The sequence below is a fragment of the Agelaius tricolor genome, unplaced genomic scaffold (genome assembly GCF_023055355.1).
Source record: "Agelaius tricolor isolate 1412-34295 unplaced genomic scaffold, bAgeTri1.0.p SCAF_18, whole genome shotgun sequence".
NCBI classification, from domain to species: Eukaryota; Metazoa; Chordata; class Aves; order Passeriformes; family Icteridae; genus Agelaius; species Agelaius tricolor.
Genome location: NW_027269278.1, coordinates 11,469,021 through 11,496,982, shown reverse-complemented (window position 1 = coordinate 11,496,982; position 27,962 = coordinate 11,469,021). Strand labels below are relative to the sequence as shown.

Genomic DNA, 27,962 nt, shown 5'->3' with positions numbered 1-27,962 from the left:
TGACGTCACACATTCCCGCCACGCTGGGGGCGGGGGCCGAACTGCCCCGTCACTGCGGGCCTTCAGCGCCCTCCCTTATATAGCGGCCAGCAAGTCCCGCCCCCATATTCGATTGGCTGAGCTCCTCCGATGGGGGCTGCGATTGGCCGCGGCGGCTGTCAGACAGGGGCGGCGCCGTGCGGAGCACCGGGAGGCCATTGTGGCTGGGGCAGCGGGAGGCGGTGGCCGGGGCTGGTCCCGCCGCGTCCGACCCAGGTGAGGGGGCGGCCGCGAGGGGCGTGCTGGGGCGGCGGGGCTGGAGCCGGGGCGGGACGGAGTGCTCGGCTCGTCCCGCGGCGCGGGCAGAGCCGGGGCACCCCGCGGGCCGCTGCCCGGGCCCGGCCGCGCCGGGGGGACGCGGGGGAGCGGCGGGGCCGGGCCCTTCCTGCTCCGGCCGAGCCCCCCGCCCTGCCCGTGCCGCAGTGCTGGCCCTGCGGAGCCGCCTCTGCCCGTCCCGCTCCCCTGTCGCCCCGTGCCGGCCCCGCCGGTGCCCGTGTGCGGCCGGCCCGCGCTCGGCGGCCCCAGAGCCCCGTCCCGGGAGGGCAGCGGGACCGAGCGCTGCGGCTGCGGCTGCGGCCGCGGCCAGCTCGGGCTCTCCGGAGCCGAAGCGATTGCTTAGCAGAAGTTTTAGGAAAGATGTGAGAAGACTCTTCTTGCTCGCTTCTTACATGAGCAGCGAAATTGCTTACAGCACATGCATGTTTAAACTTTTTCTCTCTTTACACCAGCTTGCCCTGGCAGAGTTCTGAGATCCTTTCAGTGTTTGCGTTTGTGTGTAATAGCTGAATGAGACTGTAACAGGTAGTGGTGAAATCTTTGTTTGGTCAGTAGTAGTGTGGGTTGCTCAAAGAAAAAAAATCTGCTTTCCAAGAGTTTCCAGTTGTAAACTACCTTTAAACTGCTGTAATCCTTCGGCATTACTCAGCTAGTGCTTTGCTACACTTTCGTTCTAAAGGTTGGCAGTAGAGGAGCGAGGTGTAACTCACTGTGATTTTGTAGTTGGACTCTTTCCTTTTGATATATACTGCTGTAAAGATTAAAAAAAAACCCCTTGATACTATTGGATGATAGTCCTTAAAAGGGCACACCTGAATTACAAATGGTTTTGCAGAGGTGAATAAGAGAATAGGGGGAGATTCGCTGCACGGAATTGCCATATGTTTTCATAAATACGTGTGTGTGTGTGTGTGTATTCACTGCTAATATTGTCAGCAGTAGAATTTTAGCTTAAGACTTAAAAAACAAGCCAAGCTTCGTGCTGTTCTTGTGTTTCATTTTCAGTAATAACATTTCTGTAACCAAAACAACCCTGGGAATGTGTTCCCAATCTGTTTCATAAGCTTTTGACTTGAAGATATCCAGACAAATCTGGTTAATAATAAGTTGCCATTTTAATAAATGTATTTTAGGGAAGTGACTGTTTAATGCAGGATGTATTCTGTAGTGCAGTTGCTTTCAGCTTCTAAAGATTTCTCACTGAAATTGTGTATAAGCCTACTACTGGCAGGCTTGGTGTGTTGATTGTTTTTCTAGTAGGAGAATAACAGGTAAATACTAAGAAACTTATTTCACAGATATACTTCTTACTTGCACAACAGGAAATCTATTTTTATTTGGGGGCTCTTGAAGCCCTAGTGAAAGTCAAGGCTCGTGGAGAGCTGCTTTGCACAGAGAATTGCAAATGTGTTGAAATATATAAAACTTGTGTGTTCTGATAACCCATTTCTCTTTTTGGGGCTTTTCTAAGAAGCTTATGCTCATTTCCAAGTGATTTTTGAAAGGTGGCTTTGTGCAGACAATGATTCTTAAAGGGAGGGGTTTTTCAGGATCAGAATAATTTTGTTTTCCCGTATTTCTTTATCCCTTTTACAGAAAAGTGTTTCATTAACTCCTGAAGAGGTACAGCATTGTTCTTGTGTAGCTAACAAGTTGATATCCTGTAGCTTGATACCTAGTTTATGCAAAATCTGTACTTTTTTTGGTTTTGTCTCTAAGTCCTTGCAGAGGGAGGATCTTGACCTTCCAGCTGTACTTTTCTTAAAATATTGAGGATTCAGTGAAAATACCATAGGTGCTCAGGAGCTGTTCACCAGAACACTTGGTACCTCAGAGTGCATAGCTTTAGAGTAATGAACAGGGCTGGAAAGAAGAGTGGGATGTACTGGGAAAGTCTGGAGCTGCCCTTGAGGCATCCTGTGGTCCCATGTTAGTGCTGGCTGGCTGTGCAGCTGCATCTGACTGCCTTCAATATTATTGTGTAGGAGATACCATTTTCTTCCTTTTTCTCCCTGTGACAGAGCAGAAAGTTGGTAGCAACACATTTTCCCTTTGCTGATCCTTTTCCCCCTGCTTTTTTTCTAAAGCTTCTAAGAGGAAATGTCAAATGAACTCACTGCCTAAATTGCTGCTGGAGATGACCCAGTTGAATGTCTGCCTCTTAAAATGCTGCATAGATTTTGAGAAACTAGAAGGTAAAAGGGACTCTAGACATTTCTTGAGAATCTCTTAAGACTATTACAGTTTGGTTTAAACTCAGCCTTTACTAGGATTTGGAGGTATTCCATTTATTTTATTGCAGATTCCTTGAGTTTGTCAGCTAACTTAAAACATGGAAAAGATGCTGCTCCCTCCTACATGCACTGAGGAAGACAGAAATCCAAATTCTAATTCTTAAAGCAACCAAAAGTTGTGTGGCTTTGTGCCCTTCTAGGGTGGGTGTCTGGGTTGCCCTTGAGGCTTTTCTGTTTTGCATTGGCTCACAGATACTCGGTGGGGCCATTGAAGAGAGAGACAAACTGTGCCTTTAGAAAGCAAAGCAGGCAGCCCAGAGCACAGCTGCTCCGGGGAAGGGGCTGCTTGCATTTCCTGTTTTAAGGAGCAAGTTTGAAGAGATTTGCCTGTGCAAATCACTCGGGGCTCTAATGGCACTATCTGTCATAGTGAATGTGAAATTATGAAGGGGAAAATTTGTTAGAGAGCTCTTCGGTAATTACTGAGGTAATTTACTTGTAAGGTTTGGAAGAGGGATGGACACCCAGGAAAACTGTTGGTCTCTGCTCTTGTTACTGTAGCACTCAGAGCTAAAGAGGTTGAGTCCATTACTCTGCTCTCTGATGTAATTACTTTCCTCTTACTCATTCTTGACAGATGAATTTAACTTACTCTCTATTGTGTCAAGAAAGTCTCTTCTAAACTGTGGCACAAAAGTCTCATTCTGTAGTACTACAAGGACACTGGCTGGTAGTGCAGGGTGTTGTGGTGTGGATAAAATGGGAAGGAGAATGTGTTGTTATAGGTCTGGATTAGGGAAGGGTTGCCTGGCAGAGCTCTCCTTGAAATTTCCTACTGAGCAAGGCTGAAGGGATTGTTGGAGAAATTGCAGCAGCCACAGGGATTTGGGGGTTTGTTTTATTTTAAACTTGTTTTGCTGTTTTAATTAAGTCTTTTATTAAAACCCTGTATCCTTCTGTCCGTGGACTCCATGAATGTATGTTGTAACTTTTATCTTTGTTCCCAGTGTTTGAATAACATACTTTTTGATTTTTTTTTCTGTAATACAGAGATTAGTACAGCCCTAGCACATAGCAGTGGTTCTAAGTTATAGAGTAGCCTTCAAGGAGTAGAGGGTTGTACTTGGGTGGTTTTGTTTTTAGAGATGTTTACTTAGATGCTTTTTGTTTGAGGGATTGGAGTAGGAACGTGCATTCCCTTGAAGCTGTAAAAGCTGTAATTGCTGTCTGTCTGCAAGTATATTTCATTAGCAGTGGTAATGCACAAAACTGAAAGAATGTTTGTTTATGAATGAATGTTTAATGGTGTGCTGTTGAAAAATTCATATGTATTAAAATATGTATAATATTTCCCATCTTGTCTGCTGGAAATTAGTGAGATATTGAACATTTGTTTTTTTTTTCTTTTTTTTAAGATCTTGAAAACTTTGCCAGGTCCCTGAGAGAGAAAACTACATGACACTACACCATGACTGACAGTAAATGTGATAGTCAATTTTACAGTGTTCAAGTTGCAGATTCAACATTCACTGTGCTAAAACGTTACCAGCAATTGAAGCCCATAGGATCAGGGGCACAGGGCATTGTTTGGTGAGTAATAAATACTTTATTTAAATATTAAAAGCTGTAAATATAAAGCAGAGTTTGCATGTGTTTCTGATAGAAGTACCAGAACATAAAACACTGATAATACATTCCTTTGTTACAGGGTTATGGACTAAATAAATTCTAAACCAACTGCTTGCTATAGTTCATGTGCAATTGTATTTTTTTGTTCTGTTTTTAGGGAAAATTAATATTTGGATAACTGCATAAATTAGAATGGTCACCAAATTTCTTCCTTTCTCATTAATCACTTGATTTCTGTTTCTAGTTCTCCCATTGCCCTTGTAGTTGTGATATTGCAGTGTAAGGTATGACAATGGTGAGAGATTCTGGGTTTTACTCGTTTCTTCATCATGGCCCCCTTTCTTCCCCCTCTTTTATTCCCAATCACTCCTGTCCATTTCTAGGAGCCATCAATGCAGTGCCTTGCCATTAACTGGCAGGATGAGGCAAATCAGTGTCATTGTCACTCCATGGATTAACCAGAAAGGGATGCTGTGTGAGGGGCTGGGCTGGCCGGCTCTCCCTTGGTGTGTCACCCCAGCTTTGTGTCCAGCCTCCACTGGCCCAGGACGTGGGAGTCTTTAGGCTGATCCTGAACCTTAGTCTCTTGTATGGCACCACACCTCTGGGCCAGCTAAAGGTAAACACTTTCAAATGTTTTTTAGACTGCAGCAATCCATTCTGCACAATTTAGTGCCAGCCCATATTTTGTTGGGCAAAACTGACTTGGTAACAGCAGAAATGTTTATTGATGTGGGTTTTCATTCCATAAACAGGGGAGCAAACAGATGTACCCAGGAACTCTGTGATATTGACTTCATCACAACACATGGTGGGCTGTTTGTGCTCTGAATCCAGCCTGCAGTTTATCTTCATCTATAAAATCTTCAGAATAAGTGTGATGACTCATGTACTGTGAATAACTCCTTAACAGCACCTGCCCATGTCTTCTTGGCCTTTCCATAACCATAATAAGTTATATAAGTAGAAAAACAGTGCATTTCTGTGAGACCAGGCCTTGATTTTAAAATTTTTAGCTACCCCTCTTGCCTTGCTGATAGGTGACAAACAAAATGAAAACACCATATTTCATTCTTCTTTGGTGGGTTGAGTGATGAGGGGGGTCCTAGGTCTTGGTCATTAGGATTTGGGAAAGATTTAGCATAGTACTGACATTTTCCAGGTGTCTGTGTTCTCAGTGTTATGCTTGGTTGAGATGGCATGCAGGAATTTGGGGTGCTTGGAAGTGTTTCTCCTTTCATTAGAAACAGAGCATTTTTAAGCCAAATTACTTTGGATCTCTGCTTCAGAATGAAATGCAGATAATGTTAAGGTCATCATGTTGGGAGGAAGAGGAAATTATTCCATTTATTCACTTGTTTTGAAACTATTTGATTTATGGAACAACAGAGTGAAACATTGCATGAATTTTCATCTCATTGTGAAATACCTCAAGTTGAACAAGGTGCAACATCTTTGTTTCTCCTAAAATCTTTATGCAAGGGAAAGATACATTTTACTTCCTAGTTTTTTGTAGAAAACTCAGTGTAAGATGAGTGCTGTCCTGCTATGTTTGGCTGAAAAAATTGTCAGGACATTAGGGTAACACACAGATATAATGGCTTTTTTATCATCCTGTGTTTAATATAAAAAATAGGAGAAGTTTTTCTGGAGTTTTCTGTCTGGATTTAATTTATTCTATGAGGAATTTTTAATACCACCTGTGTCACTTTAGCTAGGAGAGGTCTAAATTTCTGCTTTTTTTCTCATGATGTTAATGGGAAACTGCATTGGTATTGCTTCATGTAGTATTAACTTTGATATTAAAATGTAGGATAATAAGTAGTTTTAAAAATATATACTTAGGAAAAATAGTAAATGAGAGGAAGATGAAAAAGTAAGTCAGTTTTTATGTACAGGATATTTCTATCTCACAAGGCCAGGAGAGAAACTGGATAGATCATTTGTAATTTATGTACAAAGTAAACATATTTAACTTACTGCACTTCTGTGTTCCTCAGTATTAATGCATCTGAAGTCTGGTAATCTATTTTGGACTGAATCAAAATAACTTTTGTCTTTAACTTCCTGGCATCTTTTTTTTTTCCTTTCTTGTCCTTGATTTCCTAAATTTTCTAGTCAATCTCCAAAATAAGAGGTTCAGGTGGAGTTCTTCATATGTGCTTAAACTAAGGCTTGTCATACATCTGATTTCTCACATCACACAGGGACACTGGCCCTAAAATTATTCCTCTGTCTGCTGCTGCCCTGTGATTTACAGCTAATTCATGCAGACCCTCTTGGTTACTGATTTGATACTAATTCACAGGTATGATCATCAACATATGGAAGTCATTAAACATTAAAGGCATTAACATATAAAAATTAATTTATATGTAACATCTTTTGGGTGAATACTGAAATATCAGTGCTTTCATGTTTATGTTTAGGAGGAAAATAATTTCTCCAACTGCCTGGCCAGTTGCTTTCCTTCCACTCTGTTTCCTTTTGCACAGGCATACAGGGTTTAAATCAGAGACTTTCTGTAACATTCAGCAATGACTTGTGCACTTCACAGAAGTCAGCTGAAACAAATGCTAGCAAGGCTTTAGTTAAGTGGCACATTGGTTCAAATTGGGAAGCATGTCCCAAGAAAACACATCTCCTGGGTGAACCCTGCTTTGTGGCCTTTTTCCAGGAGGGAAAGCAGTGACTTTATGCTGGGAAACTTGATAGAATTTGAGTATTGTTGTACTTACAGGGAAGCTGTACTTTTTGTTAGAGTACTGTAGTGTGATGGCCCTTTCAAGTCTGATGTCACATAGAACTTGATGAGATAGGAAAGGAGCTCACAAAGAGCTTAAATGTGCTTGCAAAAAATGTGAATGAGAATTCTTTCCTACCCTATGAAAGTAACATCAAATAGAAATAGGGTAATATGGGAATCCTCATTTAAAACTGAAACTGTTTAAGGACTGGAACTCCTGAGTAGCATGTGCTGGGAATTCACATCTATTTTGCCAAATAGTCTGTGTTACTAATGAAGACTATTCCCATTTTAGTCTTGTTTTGTTTATACAGATACTTTAGATTCTTTCAACTATTAAAGCAAGTGTAAATTTGACCTCAAACTGCAGAGGGAATGGAGAAAGGCAAGTGAAAACCAGGGTAAATTTAATGGTGATGATCACTTTTAAATTCTTGTATTCCTCCCTTCAGTCTGAATTTTCCTTAGTTCTCAATTCAATGCATTTTTTTCCATCCAGAAGCAATTATGAATGTAATTTTCTGCTAGGCACTACATCTTTTTATCATTGCAACCTATCCAGGTGCAGGAGAATATTGATCCCTGCAGAAGGGATCGTGGAGACAAGTTTTGTGTCTCCTTTAGCTGAGAGAAATTTCTGCTGCAAATATTAAATGATTGTCAGTCAGCAAAAGTGTCCAAAAAGTATTCCAAATATACAGATTAGGCAGCTGCAATGCTTCTTGATTTTAAACAAGCCTAAAATATTTTTAGATCTTGCAATTTTGGGTGTGAGTCTTGAGTCAGCAGTTTCAAGTGTAAAGACAAAAAGGAGAGCGGGAAGACCTCTGATGAATGTCAGTGCTTCTGTTTGACTTACTTGTATTTATTAAAGGTTGTGTAGTTTTTAAAGGATGCTTCTTTTCTGAATTAAAATTAGGTGTAGTACCAACAGGCTAGCAGATATACTTTGTCTTAAATCTTAATTTCTTTTCCTTCCTCACTTCTGCCTCCCTTTGCCCCCTCCTCTCCCTCAAACAGACTTCAACTTGTTTGTCTTTGAACACTTCTAGTGCTGCATTTGATACAGTGCTTGGAATCAATGTTGCTGTGAAGAAGCTGAGTCGTCCTTTTCAGAACCAAACCCACGCCAAGAGGGCCTACAGAGAGCTCGTTCTTTTAAAGTGCGTCAATCACAAAAATGTGAGTCGGCCTTTGTGTTGCTCTCCTTACTCTGCCTTATCTCACAAGCTCAGCATTTGCTCTCTCACTTGCTGTTAGTAACCATAGGAATGGCAATAGTGAAGGGCTGGAAAGATTTGCTGTGGGCAGTGCAGTTCTCCACAATGTATGGCTCAGTTTTTGGGTGAGCTGCTTGGGGTCTGAAGTACCAAGGGGAGGAGGTTTCTGCTGCCATCAGTGTCAGGGACCGGGCCTTGCTCTGTTGCATTTGCCCTTTCTCAGCCATGTGCAGCACAGCTTGTTGGCACTGGGGTTGTTTGTGGATTTGACCATTGTAACTTCACTGTATTTAAGTCTTCTGAGCTTAGGCAAGATTTTTATTAAATACAGTGTTTAAGTGCTGAAGTTTTCAGGGATACAGCACTGTCTACAAAATTGAAATGCTATGGACCATACTTGTGAATTTTGAAATCTTTAAACTCTCTAAAGTGAGCCATGATGTCAATACTTCATTGTTCAAATACAGGAATATCAGGTTTATGTGACTGCTGTGTGCTGGTACTAACATGAACTGAAACATTGCTGGTCATTGAAGTTGTGCAGTCAAATCTCAAACTTCCTGCTGTCAATTTGCCTTTCAGGGCTGCTTTTTAAGTAAGCTTTTGGTGAGGCCCAGATGTAGCAGAATAAAAGCAAGGTGGTTATTAAAGCTGGCAGTAGAGCAATTTTAGCAGTTCTGGAAATAGTACATCATAATCTAAGTTTAATGGGATGGTGTGGGGCACCTCTGTGCACGTGGTGTTGGATAGCCTTGGTTAAAATTCCTTGCACAGCATGTGATTTAAAATAAGAGATTATTATTTATGGGGGAAAGTGGGATATATTTCAGACACTGGGGAGGGAGCTAGAGAGTGTCATATAACTTTAAAAAAAAGATTTTGTTCTGTCTTGGTTCCCTTGGCACACATGCTGCAGTTTGGAACTATTTCTGAATTGGCAGTTTTTCAGCATATGTGAATTAAGTGCAGCCAAGTAACATTCAAATTGTGTATATAGTGACAGTGTGCACTTTATTTTGCATAGTAACTTCTGCAGTAGTGGAGTTTTGTGAATTAAAGCAGAAGTTTCTCCTAATGTTTTGGTTTTTGTTTTGTAGATTATTAGTTTATTAAATGTATTTACACCACAGAAGTCACTAGAAGAATTTCAGGATGTGTAAGTACTAAATGATTTTTCATTTTCTCTGACAAATACTGGCCTAAGCTTTAGAGTTGGATTTCCAGTATCCTACAGACTTCATGCTTTGAAAATCAAGAGTAGCTAAAAGCTGAAATGGGCGGGGAAAAAGAGATATTTACCTTTTATCATCAGTCTACCACACTTTGCTTGCCCATTGCTCTGGTTTATGTGCATGGTCCTTCAGCAGCTCCATGGATCACCTCAGGATAGTAACTTGGTCTGGATAACATGAGAGCAATTTTTTACTGTACCAGTCACATCAGCACAACAGTATTTTGGCCTCAATTCAGCACTGAATATATTTCTTTTTTATTCAAGCATTATCAATTGGTCTAGAAAGGATTCATGGCCATTTGGTGGGATATCCTAGGTTCCAGTGAATGTGCTGTTGTGGTTTGTGGATAGGCTGCTTGGGCTAATGAGGGAGTGTTTGTGTCTGAAGAGGGTAAGTAGATGACAACTGCAAATTATTTTATCATTCTTAGTTTTCACTGTGGTTATCCTAATTTTCTTAATTTTTAGAGTAAAATACAGTGAAAGAGAGCATTTATGTTGCATTATCTGCAATCTCTACATCAACTTCACTCAGTCTTGGTTTTTCATGATGCATAAATATAGAATTATTCTCTGTATTACTGTTTATAAAACTAGTAGAATTTTAATTTTTGTGATGGAATAATTCAATTAATTAATTGAACAGTTAATTTGTAATGGTAGGACTTTTTTGAATAGATATTTTTACTTTGTAACTATGATCATGCATGGGTTTTTTTATCATTGGTTTTTTGACACTTAGGTTAGCAGAGCTGATTTTTCTTAAATATCTCGTATGCTAAACTTAAACCTATAAAAAATAAGACTTGAGTTCTTTTAATACTTTCTTTTTTGTGCTTTAGATATTTGGTTATGGAGCTGATGGATGCAAATTTGTGCCAGGTTATTCATATGGAATTGGATCATGAAAGAATGTCTTATCTTCTTTACCAAATGTTATGTGGGATCAAGCATCTCCACTCAGCTGGTATCATCCACAGAGTAGGTAGTAGTAGATCATTCACAATACTCTTTGTGAACACAGCTTTTATGAAACAGGGAGGAAGGGAGGGGGTTGTATAAATAAGCACATACACCAGGGCAGGGAAATGCAGTTGTTATTAAAGTTACTTTTTGGCTCATCCTGATTGTGGAGGGGGAGGTGTGTGGGTATTATTCTGTATGTTAATCCTTCCGTAACTGAAGTAATTTCTTGTTAGGATTTGAAACCCAGCAACATAGTAGTAAAATCAGATTGCACACTAAAAATCCTTGATTTTGGACTGGCAAGAACAGCATGTACTAACTTCATGATGACTCCATATGTGGTAACTCGATATTACAGAGCACCAGAGGTTATCCTGGGCATGGGCTACAAAGAGAATGGTAAGCTGCTGGAGTAATGTTTAAATCTCCTGTCTAAAGTATGTCTCTCTTGGAACATAACTACTGTAAAAAGAGGAGGGAGGGCTGCTTTCCCCCTTTCAAGTTTGTTAAACATGGTACTGGAAATGAAAATTATTACAGTGTAATTTTTTTATTGAAAGTATGATAGTTTTCTGGATGCTTTTCCTCATTTAACATTAATTGCTCCCTCTCCCCTGCTCTAGTTATATCTTGTCATATATTCACCATTATCTTTTTGCCATGTTTTTTACTCTAAGAAAAACTGTTGAGGCTGGTATTAAAAAAATCTGAACCCAAAAATCAATATATGAATAATAAACCCTTTAATCAATGTAATTTTAGTCTGAAACATCTTCTTTTAACAATGTGTCCCCTTATGCCTCTCTGATTATTAAAATACATTGCAGATCCCTACCATAAACCATGTCTAATATTCTCTTAAGTCTGCTTGATGCTCAGAGAGGCTGGGTGTTACATTATGAAAACTAGCACAGCTGTAATATACTGAACATTCAGCCAACAAAATTGCTCCCAAGGAATTTCCTTCCATTATTGAGGGATTTACCTGCTGATTTTTACTACCACTGGACTTGTATGCTCTTCATCACAAGGGCTTGTGGATGGTTTTGAGTGTCTGTAATTTTGGGTGTGTAAAATAAGGGACTTGTGGGACCTTGCTGGGCCCTTGATAATGATAAAAACATTTTATTTAGTGCAGAAGGCAGCTTGTTGTACAGCAAGTGCTGATGTGAATCAGAACTTCAGCAAAGCTTGTTCTGGTTGGGACAAAAATAAATTATCTGCAGGACTGTAGGAATACAGTGTGAGCTTTCAAATAAATAATTGTGGTATTAAAAAAAAAAATCTCTTTAATCTTTTGTCCTTGTTGCACCTAACATATGATAGTGGATATCTGGTCTGTTGGGTGCATTATGGCAGAAATGGTCCTCCATAAAGTCCTGTTCCCAGGAAGAGATTGTATCCTTCTTCATGGTGGTTTCCAGAGTGTAAACACTGACTATGTTTTACAAAATATAAAATTCAGGAACACTCGGTGTTGATATGATTGAAAATTCATGTGAACAGTTTGGTTTTCCACATTGTTGTGTTTTACTGTAGATGCAGATGGTTTTGTTTGTTTTCCTCACATTTGTTCATGATACTCCATAATTTGATCATTTCACTTTTATTTTCAGTTGATATCTGGTCAGTTGGGTGCATCATGGGAGAATTGGTGAAAGGTTGTGTGATATTCCAAGGCACTGATCGTATCCTTCCCTAGTCATGCTTGAGTCCCATTCCACTTCAACAGAAACACAATTCTATAGAACTGTATAAAAACATAAACAATTAATAATGTTAGCAAAACATTTAATAATGTTTTACTAGATCCACTGTACTCTCTGAAATTAGTGTCATTAACCAAGTTGTTGAGCTTTCCATTTTATTTTCTTAGTAGAGTATATTTCATGTCATTTATAGTGGTTGAATCCAATGTGTTATGAGCTCCAGCTTTTGTAGTTTAAAAGACAGATACTGCTAGGTTTGAAAAATAGAAAAGAACTTATTTTTTACTCTTGTTCTTTGTAGATAAGTGTTTTAAGCAAAAGCCTACAAAGTTACTTCTTAACTATGCATGGATTTTGCTGATTATTTGTTTGAACAGTAGACTTTTTTTTTTGCACAATTTTTTGAGTTTTAATCAGATTTTTTTCTTGTTTATTATAGGGCTTGCTGGGCAAAGGTGACCTAATGGCCAGCACACTGCATGAGATCTTTTTTTATTATTATTTAGCATAAAATAATAGCATAAAAAGAAAAACTTTCTGGAAGTTCTTTTTTTTTTCCATTTTATGAAAATTTAATTTTGGACTGACTTCTTCTATAAGACAGTTGTTCTTTCATTTCTCCTTCCAATATTTTTAACCAAGATTTCATAGAACCATAATCTGAGAACCATTTGGGTTGGAAGGGGCCTTAAAAACCATCTCATTCCAACCCCCCTACACCTTCCACTATCCCAGGCTGCTTCAAACCCCCTCCAGCCTGGCCTTGAACCCCTCCAGGGATGGGGCACTCTGTCTTCAGAATTGTGCTCCAAGGTTTTGAAGCCAACATAATATTTTTGCTCATCAGCAAGGAGCAACCACCACTAAAACATCAGGTGCCTGTTCACAGATCCTTGTGTATCTTATAGAGGAGGATTTCCAGTTTTAATGCTAACTTTCATGACACTAATCTTCAACAGTTGATCATACATTATTTGGTAGTAAAATGATTAAACATTAAATAAGTCTCTTTTTTTTCTACCTTTCTTCCTTTATATTTATTATTTTACTTTTTGAAGCCTTCAGACCAACCTAACACAATTCTTCATGGATGTTATGTGTGTTTCACCTGCATGTTGTTAGCATGGGCTGTTTTGATTTGTTCATGAATAAATGAAGGAAATTTTGTTCGTGCTTGTTGAATATTCAAGTTATCATTTGTGATTCTCTCAGGGCCACTGAAGCTCTACCAGTCTATGTTTCAAGGAGTCTCCTCCCTGACAGGGAAGTGCATAGCTGTGCTTACAGGGATTTTTCCTTCTTGGAAGAGTTTCAGTTCTCTTTAATGTGAGATACTGAGGCCTTTCCTGGGTGAGTCAGGTTGTCACCTTCAGCTGCAGGATTGTCTTGGCAGGATGATTTCTGGGCAGTGCTGCTGTGCATGGCCATGAAACATTCCTTTTGTTGATTGTGTTTGGGGTTTCTTTTCTTTGGTTGCTTTTTTAAAGTTAAATTTTAAAATGTCTTAGTATTTGGGCATTTAGAGGAGGGAGCCAAGCTCAGCATATTGCCCAATGCTTACCCTTGACTCTCTTCAGGAAAATCTGCTCTTAGATTCAATAATTTGTACTTTCCCAGATGGTGGATGGGAATTTCTGGGATGCTCTGGGTGGAATGAGATGCTCTGTGTTGCCAGGGTGATGGATGCACAGACCCTGCTCCAGGCTCTGCTGGGGAGGCCTGAGTTACTGCCAGCTGCTGTTGGAAATGAGAAATGGAGAGAAACCAGGGAATGCAGGCACCTCAGGTGACATGGTGGAAAAGCCTGGCAGCAGCCATGTGGTTTTGGTGTTCTTTCTGCCCATATGGAGAAGGAAACTGATGGCCTGACCAATGCAAAAAGCACGAGGGGTATTTGTGCTTTCTTGGGAAAAATCATGCTTTGTTGTGATTGTAGGAAGGACTCTGTTTTCAGCTTTTCTTCCAGAGTCCCTCAAGGCAAATAGACTTGGCATGGATTAAATGCCTGCTCCCTTCTGACCCTGAAGTCTCAGGAGTGGGGAGAGTGGCTTTGTGTGAAGGCTGCCAGGTCAGTCACAGAGCTTACTCTGCCTGCTTTATACTGAAATCCCACTTGCATTTCTGCTAAGAGGCTTATTTTAAGTCCATCCTATATTGAGTATTTTTTCAACTTTCACCATCTGTAAAGCACTTTGAAAGTGAAATATTGTTTTTTGCTTGTTTTTGCCTCTAAAGTGGGATAGGTCACTAAGTTTTCTGCCCTTCCCTGCAGTCTTCTGAGGCCTCAATAAACTGGACTCTAATTTGATTATCTGTCTAACTAGGCTGCTGTTACTCAAAGGAAAAGCATCTTCTTGAATCTAGATTGGTGGAGCTCTCACACAAATCAGTTTCTCAGCTAGGAACAAAATTTCCTAATGTATGTTAATTTTCTCTTTGTCTGTGCTTTGTTTTAGCATGACAGTTAACAATATCAGTTCTGAATTTTGATTTTAATATAGCTTTTCCATTGGAATGCATTCAATGAACAAATAAAATTTTCAATCTTTGTATCAGAAGTCTAAAATCTTAGCATGGAGCAGTAACTATACATATATTCATAATTGTATTCTCAACACACTAACTGAAATAGAAGCACCTCAGTGTTTTTTAAATACATCTTAATTCAAAGTACAGCATATTTATTGTTTAGTTGCATAGTCTGTCTATGAGAATGGATAGGTTGAAGTGCTAGATGGTGAATTTAGCTATGAATTTTTTTGCAAGGTCAGTGGACAGGCTCTGCTGGAATTGCACGTTCTTTTTATCAGGAAGAACTGGCAAGTATAGATCTGAGTTGACTTAAATGTTAGGAATATTAATGCAGTGTCTCCTGAGTGTGATAAATGAGCTTTGTTTGTCCAGCTGGGCTGGTTCAGAGCAGGCTCTGGTATCTCTGTAACAAGTGTCACCATGGCTGGGGAAAATGCCTTCACTTGAGATGGGGAGAGGGGACACTCCTGAAGAAACATGAGGCCCAATTTCAATTTGTGGCTTGGAAATGCTATTCTTACAAAATATTTAAATTTTGAATTATAAGAACAGAGTTATCTGTGAGTATGTTGGTTGATGAACAAAGGAACCTGCTATAGAACATTCTGGAATATGGATTTCCTGTTCAGAACTCCTCTGGACCTTTTCTGAAGTTGAAAAAGAAAAAGTAATCAACCCCACCCAAACACCAACCAAAGAAAGCCCCCAACCATCCAACTACAGCCCTGCAAAATGCTCCAACTCAAAGTTTTATTTCCTTAGGAGACAGATACAAAACTCCTCACTTTGGGTGGGATGCAATTGTGCTTTAGGGTTTTCTCTGTTTTTCTCTAGCTTCAAGAATTTTCAGTGTTCCTGATGTTACATTGTACTTCAGAAGATTCCTCAGCAGCCTTTCTTTTCTGGACTTAGAGTTGTTTTGCTATGGCTACCACTGCCAAATAAAGCTTCTTTTGGATTCTAGAAAAATATTATAATTAGAAAAAGATACTTAAGCATAATGCATTGTGCAGCACTTCCAGCCTGTCCTTCAGAATACACTGACACAAAAATAAGGCTCAGATTTTGTAGCTTTTTGCATGGCAGCTCAGAATACTGCTGATGCTGCAGTCAAGTTCTTCTTTGTGTCCTCTGTTCAAGTTCCTGTTAACTTCTCAGATTTTTAAGTGGTATTTTTTTAGAGTGCAGACTTCAAATTCTTCAGCTGATTTTCCTAAAGATATGGTGCAGATATTGATCAATGGAATAAAGTTATTGAACAATTAGGAACACCATCAGCAGACTTCATGAAGAAACTGCAGCCTACAGTGAGGAATTATGTAGAAAACAGGCCAAAATATCCTGGTATTAAGTTTGAAGAGCTCTTCCCAGACTGGATATTTCCATCAGAATCTGATCGGGACAAGTTAAAAAGTAAGGCGAGTTTTTTCTCTCTGTTTTCCTATGAAGTTAATTTAAAATGTCTGCAGCACCCTTAATTTAAAGCCTAATTAAAATACTTATTGCAGTAGGTGTCAACATTAAAAGCTGCATACTTTCTGTTTCTTTCATTTATGACAAGTTTTCAGATCTTAGTAGTAGGTACTAAATATTCTTTCTTTGTCCCAGGATTCTCTTTAATTCTCTTAATTTTAATCCATTGAATAATGTCTGTAATTTAGTGTTCTCCTAAAGTAATACTTTTTATTACTGATCATCTTGTTCTAAGTACATAAAGCTCATGTGGGTTATATTTTATCTTTAGATAATTACTGAGGAAATGTAAAAAAAAACCAAAACCAACAATCCACCTTCCTATATTCTGTAGAACAGAAATGAAATTTTGCAGTGCATGTCCTGTGTTTCCAGTATTTATTTCCTCTGTCAGACATTAAATTCTACAGCTCTTTTACATTTGTGTTCTTTTCACCTTTACTTTCTAGCCAGCCAAGCTAGAGATTTATTGTCAAAAATGCTTGTAGTAGATCCAGACAAGAGAATTTCTGTAGATGAAGCCTTACGTCATCCTTATATTACTGTCTGGTATGATCCAGCTGAAGCAGAAGCTGTAAGTTTGCAATTAAAATAAATTTTCTCAGATTGCAATTCAATAACTTTAAAAATAACTTTAATTTTAGTCAAGAGCATGCTTGAACTCATTGGATAGCAGGAGTCACACAGGAAGCCTTCAGATGAGCATGAGGGGCAGAATCACCTGAAGGACAGTGCTGGTGGGGAGCTGATACAATTCTGAAAGTGGTTGTTAATATTTCATTTTACTTACAGAAAGAGGTGCCTATTTGGTGGCAATACTGGGCTTTTTGAAACAGGGCCTTGCTCTAAGGCCCTGTAAAGCTTTACAATTAATTTAATTTTGGTTGATAATTTTAAACAGCCTTTCAGAGGCAGGACTTAAAAGCAGATTCTGGAGTTGTAAAATGAACGTGTCTTTGATGTATAGGGAATAACCTGCCAAAAGCGAAGGTAAAAAATGATAAAAAATTGTCATTTTTAGATTTTTTCATTAAGATTGGGTGTGTTAACCTGATTTAGTAGGCACTGTAGACTTTTCTTTTCTTTTCTTTGTAGCCTCCACCTCAAATCTATGATGCACAATTGGAAGAAAGAGAACATGCAATTGAAGAATGGAAAGGTGAGGAGTGAGCATGACAAATTACATTTATTGTAGTATCTGGTGTTATTAGTGAGTGGCTGCAGCATGTGCTGGATTGTGTAACAGACTATTCCAAATAATTCCCACTATTCCAGAGAAGCAGTACTGCCTGTGGCAACAGGAAAAGAAATCAGTGATGGAAACAGGTTGTGTGTGGAGTGAATACATACCTAGGTGTGTGAATGCTCATATACACATGGAACATTCTGAAGTCTGTTCAACAAAATGCTGCAGTTGTCTTTTTTTTGGTCCCTTTTTGTTCTTAAGTGCTTGTAATCTATAGAGCTTTTTCCTTGACAGAGAGTTCTCTGAAAAAGAAACATGCCTCTTCTCAGTGTGCATTGTTTAAGCCATATCTCTTGACAATATTTACTAGTTCATTTGTTTTAGAAATCTAAATAGTAGGAGAGTCCTTTGGTGTAGTTTTTTTCTCTAATCTCATTGCTTATTTATTGACCAAATAGATTAAACTGTTGACTTAAACAAAAGAATAAACAGCACTGTAGTATTAAGATCAATTTCACCTTACAGTTTGAGTCAAAACCAATAAATGGTGAGGCAGTTAAAATTTTAACATCTGCCATCACAAGACCAAGGGTAATAGGCATCTTTTATGACTACTTGGAAAGCTGCTTGCTTTTGTAAAACAGCATTATAAATTTCAGATATTGATTCTGGCTGATCTATACATTTGTTATCCTTAGGGCATGCCTACACAGGTAGGTATGCTTCAAATCATCTTTGATTACTGCAAGGTGGAAAAGTAAAATGAATCCACTAAATGTAATTGAATGCATTTGTAAACATTGTTACTCAGAATTGAAGAGTCCTTAACCTACTTAGATATTGTTATCTAAATTGCATTAAGACTGTGGGTGCACACACAAGCTTCTGTGATTTAAGTTACAGCTCTGGATTTTCCTGGGTGTTGTTCAGGTGACTGTATCCTAAGTTGTCCTTGACTAGTAAATGGGGGTCTTCATACAACATTTTAACTGTTTAACCTTCTTCAAAATATCCAGACTTTCCTCAGTTCACCCTTGGAGATGGTTCTTCAAGAATAAGTATTTGTGTATAAGTTTTTGTTATCAAAGTCAAATTTCCAGGGAGGTTTACATAAAATCAGATTTTGAATCCAAATCCAAATGGCAAATAAATACCTCTGTAGTTCTACTTTCAGACTGACCCTGAACCATTTCCTTGTACCTTGATACAAATGAGGCTTGTTCACAAATCCTCTGTGATCTCACAGTGCTTTTTCCTGTCTCTTTTTGCTTTTGTCCACTGTTCTCTTGCAAGAATTAATATACAAAGAAGTTATGGGTTGGGAAGAAAGGAGCAAGAATGGTGTGGTAAAAGATCAGCCCTCAGGTTAGTCATTGTTTCATTAGTTCTGTAACTGTCACACACAGCCCTGTGAATGAGGAAATCTGCTCAGTAATCCAGGTAGGCAAAGCTTTTGTTGTTCGGGGCCCTTGAGACTGATCTGCCTTTGGAGATCCATGTACTCTGCTTTTTAATTGTTCTGAACTTGTAGAAAAACTTCACTGAGCTGCCTTGTCCCCAAAGGGCTCAGTCATCAAATGAAATGATCAGCAGCAGTGAGCTGCCCTGGAGCTCAGGTAACTGTGCTGAGTGCTGCTCCCAGGCTCAGCATGAGCCCCTTTCCTCAGGGTTAAACAGCTGTAGGGCTCCCTCAGGATACTTAACAGTGCTGGGTTTGTGCCCATGATTGAATCCTTGTGCTTGCTGCTGTTCTCACAGCTCAGTAATCAGAATATTGTACTGTCTCTTATTAACTGTATCTGTTAGATTTCTTGACACTCAGGTCACTATTCACACTATGCAGTGTTAGTCTTTTCTTCCTTCCCTCCACAGAGAGGGAGAAAAATAAAAATCTCTTAAAAGGTCACCTTGGCTTTTGAGTGCTAGGGCCCTTACTGCTTGCTTTTCTCCTTTTTTATTAATTCCTTGATTTTCTAAGGATTTCTGTGGGGAAAGTGCTGCTCACAGCCCAGAAGCATGGTTATTTGTGACTGTAATATTGTCTTGCCTCAGATTTTATTATGTTTGGTTTTCTTAGCACAGATGCAGCAGTGAATAGCAACACCAGTCCTTCCCAGTCATCATCTATCAATGACATTTCATCCATGTCAACAGAGCAAACATTGGCCTCAGACACAGACAGCAGCCTGGATGCCTTGACAGGACCCCTGGAAGGATGTCGATGATCAGCTGTGATTGCAGACCTGACTCTGGAAAAGAACTCTTAATTTCCATTGGGCCTGAATTGCTTGTAAGTTAATGGAACCAAGTAGAAAAACTCCATGTTCTGCATGTTCTGCTAAAGTAATGCCTGTTGTTTTTTTTACTCAGTTGTTATGAAATTGCCTGCTTAATGTTGTAGAATGGAAGCAAATCAATGTCTAAAGAACAAAAAAAAAATTAAATTTAGACACTATTACAGGCTTTTCTTTGTTTCAGCCTATTTCAGGTGAGCAGTTATAATAGACTTTTAGCCAATAACTCCTCTTCAGTGGCTTCATCAATCACCAGTCCCAGCTGGCAGGCTTCTGTGACACAGTGGTTGTTTACATTTAGTACAGTATTGCTCATCAGTGGGTTTTTGAATGTATAGTCCCTATGAAGTTTCTTTTACTATGTGACTGTGGCAGTTTGCTTTATTTAACGACCAGAGTGTTGTGTGTAAGTGTGAGCTCACATGTGGAATGCTCTCAGTACTATGTTTAAAGGGCAATTTTTCTTCCACATTGCACTTTTTTTTTTTCTTTTAATCAAACCCTTTCTATCTTCACTTTTCAGTAATTCTCTCTTCTTGTAGAAGAGATAAACATGAAATTTAAAGCATAAAGCCATTACTTTGTATTTCACCTGAGTGTCTTTTTCAGTCTTTTAAATGTGGACAGAAGATACAGTGGCTTAAATAAATCTTGAGGAAGGATGAATGACTTTTCTGTGCAGCAGTGCCTGTTTAAAAGAGGAGAGTGTGCTAAAATGTTCTGTATTTTGTAGCTTGTGATACTCATCCTTTAACAAAGATAAACAGAAAAAGAAGTTTTATCTGTGATGCTCTTCATTCACTGCAAGCTCTGATAAAAGGAGAGATGGCTTGGAGATACTTGCAGCCTCAAAAAGCTGCATAAATGTTTTCCATTTTTTTAATGGGTCCATTCTATCTAGTGGGTAATTAAAGAAATAAAAGTACAGTAGTTCTGAGTCACTTGTAAATTAAGCATTCAGGTAACAGAGTTTAGCTCTATTCTCACCTTAGGAAAGTCTATTTGTAGTGAGAAGAAAGACATATTTAATACAAATTTTCTAAATGCAGTGTCAGACAAGGTGAGGAGGTTATTTGCTGTTTCCATACAGATTTATCAATACAGTTTTCAGGATCAGATAATACAAAATTGCCTGTTACATTGCACAATCTGTTGAATTAGAAAATGCATTTGCAGTAGGGTAGGGCTTAAATTGCTTTGTAACACACACTTGTGACTTGTGCACGGTCACTTTGGGGTGCACAGGTGTGAAATTTGCTAAAGGATCTCTGTGTGCATGTGTGTGACTGAGCTATAGAACTGTAACAGACATGGACAAGTTGAGGTAAAACACCACTTTCATAGAGGCACTATATTTAGCTGTTGATCAGATACTCTTGCCTTGAATATATAAATAGAACCTGTAAAATACACTGCCCAGAGAGGCACTGCATTACTGACATACTTCTCATGTAAAACACAATTGCCCATTGTTCCAAGCCCTATGACTCGAAAAGCAGCACTTTCTCCTTATGCAAACGTTGCTTTTATATTAAAATTTTGCCCCTTTTTAATAGCTTAATTTGCTGTAGTAAAAATACCAAGATTTTAGTATCCCAGAAGATTAAAAAAAATTAACAAGGTAGTTAATATTAACTTCAGAATTGTATTCTGGCACATCTGATTTTTAAAGTTCTCTTAAATTGAATTGCGAGATATTTGTTGCTTGTTTGATTTTCAGCCTATGGATAATTATATCTTTGGATACTGACAGTATATGTGAAATATTTTTAGTGCATTCTTGTCACTGGAAAAACATTTTAAAATACCTATTTACCATATAGCAGAGCAGTACACTTGGCTGTTCTTTTGCTTTTTTTAGTCCATGTTATTTGTGTAAGTTAAAATAGCTGAAGACACCTATTAACAATGAACAATTAGTGATTCATCTGCAAAATTTCATTTTTCAAGACTTAAATTTTTTAGCTGAAATTGCACTGTACTATGTTCATTTTAACAGTTTCTACTTTAGAAGACTTAAAGATATGTTGCTTTTTCCACATGTGATTTAAATACTCACAGAGTTGAATTTTTCCTCTTGGACTTGGGCTGCTCAGCACAACAGAGGGTTGGACCAGATGACTTCCAGGTCTATTCCAACCTAAATTGTTCTGTGATTCAAATTGTCTTTAAATGTTTTTAACAAAACTGTTCTGTCTTCATGACTTGAACTGGTATCTGTCCTTCTCCTAGTGTATACTGTGAGCTTGATAATGTACTCTTGGAACAAGAAAAGAAACCCCAACCTTGAGATTAAATGAGTCTATTTGTAAATCTTGTAGGAAAAGCTGTCTCATACCTAATTTTTTTTTATGTCTTCTTGCTATGGCATACATTGAAGCTTAATTACAGAATGCCTTCAGAGCATGCATGAACTATCTGTGAATATTGTGGGTTTTGACTCCAGTTTAATCCAAAACCATAGTGCAAATGCACATGGATCTCCAGAGGACACCAATGCAGACAATCCCCAGCAGAGCCAGGCAGGTGCATGCTGCAGCTCCCAGGCTGTCCCAGTGTGCTCCTGTGCACTGCATGCAGCTCCTCCCCTGTCCCTGCTCCTCACTGCAGGGGACATTGGTGCCAGGTTGGTGACATGGTGGTCAATGCCACGAGAACCTCCTCACTGATGGAAAACAAAATCCAGTGTCACTTGACAGGGGTTTAAAAAATAGGAGAGTTTGGTGTGCAATATAATCACTTTTACTCCTAATACTAAAATTATGTATGTAAAGTGATGCAATTGACCGTGTTTTTGCACTTTGGCATTTATAAATATTTATATGTATTTAAAAATTAAGAATATGTGTGTGTATACATATATATTAAGAAAACAGCTCAGTTTTGTAAACATGAATGTTACTTTCCTTTGAGAGACTTTGTATAGTGTTAACACTACTGCAGCATACATAGACAATTTATGAACTATGACTAAAGTAAATGTTGGTCAGCATAGATACAATCTGTAATCTTAACTGCTCACCTGAAAAAGAAAGGGATCTTTGGCTGTCAAAAGATACTTTACCAGAAACTTGTTAAACATCTGAACACTGAGTAGCTGAATGGCATTGCAGAAATGGAGTATGTTTTAAACAGTTCATTTCATCTGTGCTCATATCATTTTTCCTCAAAAAAAGCCTTTAGAAAGAGAAGCTTGGCATTTTGCAATCTGGGTAAGCAGCCTGTACTTTGAGGAAATCCTGTGATATGACAAGTCTAGGTCTTTATGGAAAAAGACAAGAAATGAATGTCAAAATTAAGGCTTTGTCTGCATGGATCATACAAACTAAACTAGTCTTAGGACTGGAAACTACAGTTTGCAAACAGCCTTTGAAGTTTTGTAATGTTTCCAGCAAGGGCTTGCATTTTCTTGTCAAAATAATGAAAAACTCAACCTTGACTAGAAATTAACTAGTTGGTTGGAGAGTTTCAAAAGCTGTTAGGAACCAGAGGGCTCTTGAAAGAGGTTTTGTCTTTTTTACATCCTAACAGAGCATATGTGTTTATTCCAAATTAATTAAAAGAAAAAAAAATTATTCCATATGTTTAATTTTTCTTTCTTAAAGGAAGGACCTTAAATGCTAAATCACTTTGCTTAAAATTATAATTTTATGAATGAAGTAGGATTTAGCTATTCCAAACACAGCTGACATGGAGTCTCCAAGGACAGGGTGGGTGAGCCTTGTGTTGTCACAAGGGCCACCCTCCAGCTGGGAGGTCACAGCTCCAGGTGCAGACAGACAGACAGACAGACCTTTGTGGTCCTTGAGGAGCATGGGTTCAGCCTTGCAGCAGCACAGAGTGTTTGGGGTAAGTGCTGAACTGCATTTGTCTGCATGTTCTACATGTGTCACATGGATTCTAGCAGGGCTTGATGCTGAACCTTAGTGAGACCATATTCTGGGAAGCAGATTCTTTCCTGGGATGTGTGTTGTGTCATTCCTGCTCAAAACTGGTTTTGATCCAGGGACACCTGCATCCAGATGCAGAATTTGGACTTGAGTTCTATAATGAATATAGTAATTTCTTTGCTTTTTCAGAGTGTCTTGAATTATTTTTTTTAACCTGTTGAAATATGATAAAAAAGTGTATTCTGGTTCATTATTTTACATATTTTATGGTCTTTTACATGAGTGGTGTTCTAAAAGCTTCTTACACAAGTTGTCAAATCAGTTGTGGTTTTTGCCCACTCTGCATGCTAAAATAATGTCTGGGGCTAAAATAATGTTTTAAGTAAACCATCTTTTGTCATCTTAGCTTTGGAGGAAATTGAAGAGATAACCATTCTTCTTTTGTTTGTGTTTTATAAAATGATTATTTTTGCAGCTAAAATTTCAGTTGTTGGATTTCAATCCCACAGTGTTGCTTTGTGGATATAAATTTCCTGGGTCCTCTATTTCACATGTGTATAAGATGTCCAGTATAAAATTAAACTAATAAAATGCACTCTTCTGCAATTTGTTGTTCAAAACATGGCAAATCATTTTGGTCCAAGAATTCAAAGCAAAACAGAGAAAATACATTTAAATAGTTAAGTTTATTCAGTGATGATGCTGCTTATTTTTTTAAAAGGTGCTTGCAGTTTTGCACAAAAGAAATAAATTTTATTAATTGCTGGGTTTGAAGCACTTTAGGATTCTTCTAAATACAACCATATATGGTGTGAAAAGGAATGACATAACATGCTTAATGTGTTCAAATTTTGGTTGTAGCCTTTGCTATTCTGACAGATTTGATCAGCATGTTTCTTTAAACCTGTTTTCAGAGATTAGAAATCAGAAACCTTTTGGGGGCTGAAATTCAACACATGGTAAGAGATCATTTGAGAAATACCTTCTGGGTGGGTGACTTGATTGGCAATGTGACTACCTGGCCATCTATTAAATAAAGACACAGCAATGTCTGTTCCTGCAGCAAGGGCAGCTCGCTGTGAGCACTGGGATTCTTTTTTTAAACAAAAAAAACCCTTTTCTTAACTCTTGGCTATGCATCATGAAGTTGTACGTGCTGTGCTGAGGCCAGGCCAGCAGATCTCTGTCCCTGCTCTGCAGTGCTCAGACACCAAAGCCCTGGGACGTGTGGGGTGTGCTTGAGCCTGTCCTGTGTTTCTTCCCCTGCTGGGCAGTGGCTCAGCACCCTCAGACTCCTTAGGATAACAACAGAAGCAGGGGAGGAAGGAGGCAGGTGCAAAGAGCATTTGGTGCTGGCTGCCTGAAGCAGAGATGGTGTTTGTGGCTGATCAGAGAGCTCCTTGTACCCCTGAGCGTGTGCTGTTGTCTTGTCTTCTAATGGGGAAAACCTTTTTTTGAAAACCCAAGTGTGTCACATTTTCTATGAATTCAGATGCTTAAATTGGTGCTAATTTTTTAAAAGAAAATGTAACAGATGGTTAGCACTGTATTTGTCTGTTTTTGATACCTATATTTTCTTAACTGGTAGCAAGCCAAACTTTATAAAATGACTAATGTGCATTTTCAGCTCCATCAGATTCCCAGATTTTCCTAAAGTAAAATGTTTAAACTTCCATGGTAGCTACTGCTTCTTTGGAGCCATTGCTTTCAGGTGTTTTATACACTAATCAAATGAACACAATTAGAACAGACAGCAATACCTGACTATCCCTTTCTTAAATCACAACGTGGTTCCCCAGGTGGTTTTAGCAGTTTAAGATGCCTAATTAAGAGCAAATTAGAGATACCTGTGTGCAGTTAACTCAGTACATTGAAGCCTTACCTGGTTGTTAAGATAATTTATAGAGATTATACAAATCTTCATCTATTTTAAAGAGGGAATAACAAGAAGAAATAATTAACTGTTTTCATACAAATTAAATGTAAATTCCAGAAAATATATTATTTAATGTATTACAGAACACAAGCTATTAAAGAGTATAATAGGCTCATGAAGTGATTAGTTATGAAATCCAGTTTTATCCAATGACTCAAAACAAACCCCCTCCAAAATGTAGTTCTTTGAGAATTTCTTTTGAATGCCTTCAAGTTTTACCTCCCCTCAGAATCAGCTGTTGGTTTGGTGTCCTCTTCCCCACCTTCTGTTTACCAAATGTCACCAAAAGTAGCATCAAGCCCTATCATTGTTACAGTGTTCTGGTTTTATGGCCTTAACATTAGTTCTAGTCTGGTATATAATTTCAGAAGAAAGATGTGCTTTGAAGTCTAACTATAGATACATGTGGCCTCTTCTGCCTATGGAATTAGGCTTTGATTGTCATATCTCATTCTCAGTGCTTGTGCAATAGGAACATATTCCTCTCAATGCAGTGGCTATTTTGTCTGATGCTGGACTTTGGTTTCAGGATGATAGAAAGTTTTTTTGGGTTTGTTTGTTTTGGTTTTGTTTTATGGACAGCAGTCATGCTTCATTGGTTTTTTGGACTGTTACTCTTTAGGAAACTAGAATTTCATAAGGAAAACTGTCAATAACTAGTTCTGTAGTTCTAGTTAAAACCTTGTTCTGAAGCTTTTTGGTTGTTTTTTTTTCTTTCCAAAAACGTTATTGTAAAACAGTACTAAAGCCACTGTAAAATTACAAATAAATATGTATACATAAAAGATTTGAGCAGTCTGTCTTATTTACTGTATTTTTCTTCCTTATATTTTACTTACTTACTTGGTTCTTCCTAGGTTGAAGCAGAATGTTTTATGTAACCAATGATGTATATTTGATGTATAGATTACTTCTTTCAAAACATAAAGTTTCAGTTACCACCACGGCTTCCAGTTAATGGGAATGTAGGTGTTGGCATGAAAAGTGAATGAAAAAAACTTGAAATTTATTGGAGTGGAATGGATTTTCCTGAACAACTGGAATGTTTGGACACATAAACAGCACTTGGTTTTACTACCAAGTGTGTTTTGAAACATATTTGGGGGGTTTTGTTGTTGTTGTTCAAATAGCAGAAGCTTGAAAAAAATAGTTCCACTGTGCTTCTTTTGAGGATGATGTGAGTATTTTTGCAATGACAGTGATGAGGTTCCCACCTTGCAGAGCTGTCTGCTCTGACTCCAGGGAATGGGACTAAAACTGAACTGCTGCTTTGATCTACTGGATTTAATGAAGGGTTTCTGATATTAAAGGGGGGATTAACAGCTGCCTTCCCAGATCCAGGGCAAGGGTTCTCAGCCAGCTTTTGGTGTTGTGAAAGCTTCACCTGGGACAGTCTGAAATTACTTTTACAGTTTAATGTTTCTTTCTTGTGTGGAGAACACGGAAGTTTTACCTCTTCTCTACAAGGCTTTGCAACAGAGCATCTGGATAAAGCAGGGATGCCCAGTACATCCCAAAACACCCCTGGATTAGATTATGGGATGTTTGTTACTGTTTGGGCTACAAGGAGGATCTAATCCATTAAATACACACCAACAGCAACAAAAAAAATCAAGCAGGATGCTGATGTGTGAGCAGGGAAGTGCTTTGCAAAGCATTACCCAAGAACATTCCTCACTTATGCAATACCTTGTTTTACATTTCCTGCAAGTTCTTGATGCTGGCAGGACAGTTTTTAAAAAGTAAGGAGGGAGTGATGTGATTAAACAAGACTCAAATATTTTTTGAGGAAAGTGGGACTTCAGAAGCTGATTTTTCTCATAGGAATAAGGTCTAAAAAGGAATGCAAATGCTGGAATTCAAATGAAAAACCTGCTCATTTGTGACTGCTTGGTGTGGAGGTGTCAATGAAACAGGCTCTTGTTCAGTGTTGCACACACATGAGTGCATGGAAGGGGAAGATGCAAAACCCTCTGCATCTTCCTTTGCTCTCTGCATTTCCCATCCCCATCTCCCCCAGCCTGTACCACTTTATTTGGGCTGCTGTCCCAGTTTCCCAAGCATCCCCTGAAACTCCCAACTGCAGCACTGTTCTGCTCCAGGCTGGTAGAAACATAAATACTGTAGAGCACAAGATTAATTTCCCTCTTAGAAAAGCTCTAGTCTTTTAAAGTTAGCCTTTTTAAACATATGTTCCCATAAATACAAGTATTGGCACCCCCAATACGTTTCCAATCTTCAGTGTTATGTATTAAAAGCTGCAATTTTTAGCTACCCTAATTTATAATAAGTATAAATAACCATATGGCCAAAGGAGTCAGTTTGTGGGTTGATTGGTTTGTTTAGGGTTTTGTTTTTGTAGCAGAATACTCCAGTAGTGTAACAGCAAATGGCAATGCAACATATTTTAGGAGACACTGGTGATTCTGCATAAATTGCAGTTCCCTTGTACTGCAGGGGAAAATAGAAGAAGACTACAGCAAAGATATTTTTTTAAAAAAGAGACTAAAATCCTACAGTTACTTTACTAAGAATAAATTGAGGAATACTTCAAGAAATTAAATGTATCTTTTTCTTTACATGAGGCAAAGTGTAATT

General features: G+C 38.5%; 1 protein-coding gene across 4 annotated transcripts; it reads left to right on the top strand.

Moving 5' to 3' along the window:
- Positions 1-105: 105 nt before the first annotated feature.
- On the top strand, positions 106-26,151 carry MAPK9 (mitogen-activated protein kinase 9). Of its 4 annotated transcripts, none has more exons than XM_071443296.1 (12): positions 106-255; positions 3,965-4,139; positions 7,977-8,106; positions 9,242-9,300; positions 10,221-10,359; positions 10,578-10,743; positions 11,961-12,032; positions 15,816-15,998; positions 16,508-16,632; positions 17,154-17,217; positions 18,538-18,609; positions 19,327-26,151. In XM_071443296.1, exons 2-12 carry the CDS (start codon positions 4,018-4,020, stop codon positions 19,467-19,469), a joined length of 1,275 nt encoding a protein of 424 aa, XP_071299397.1. In that variant the 5' UTR covers positions 106-255; positions 3,965-4,017; the 3' UTR covers positions 19,470-26,151. The 4 variants fall into 4 exon arrangements, with proteins under 4 accessions (XP_071299397.1, XP_071299395.1, XP_071299399.1 ...); XM_071443294.1 differs by lacking the exon at positions 11,961-12,032 and adding an exon at positions 11,671-11,742; XM_071443298.1 differs by lacking the exon at positions 11,961-12,032 and adding an exon at positions 11,671-11,742 and having other exon boundaries at positions 19,322-19,469.
- Positions 26,152-27,962: the final 1,811 nt, after the last annotated feature.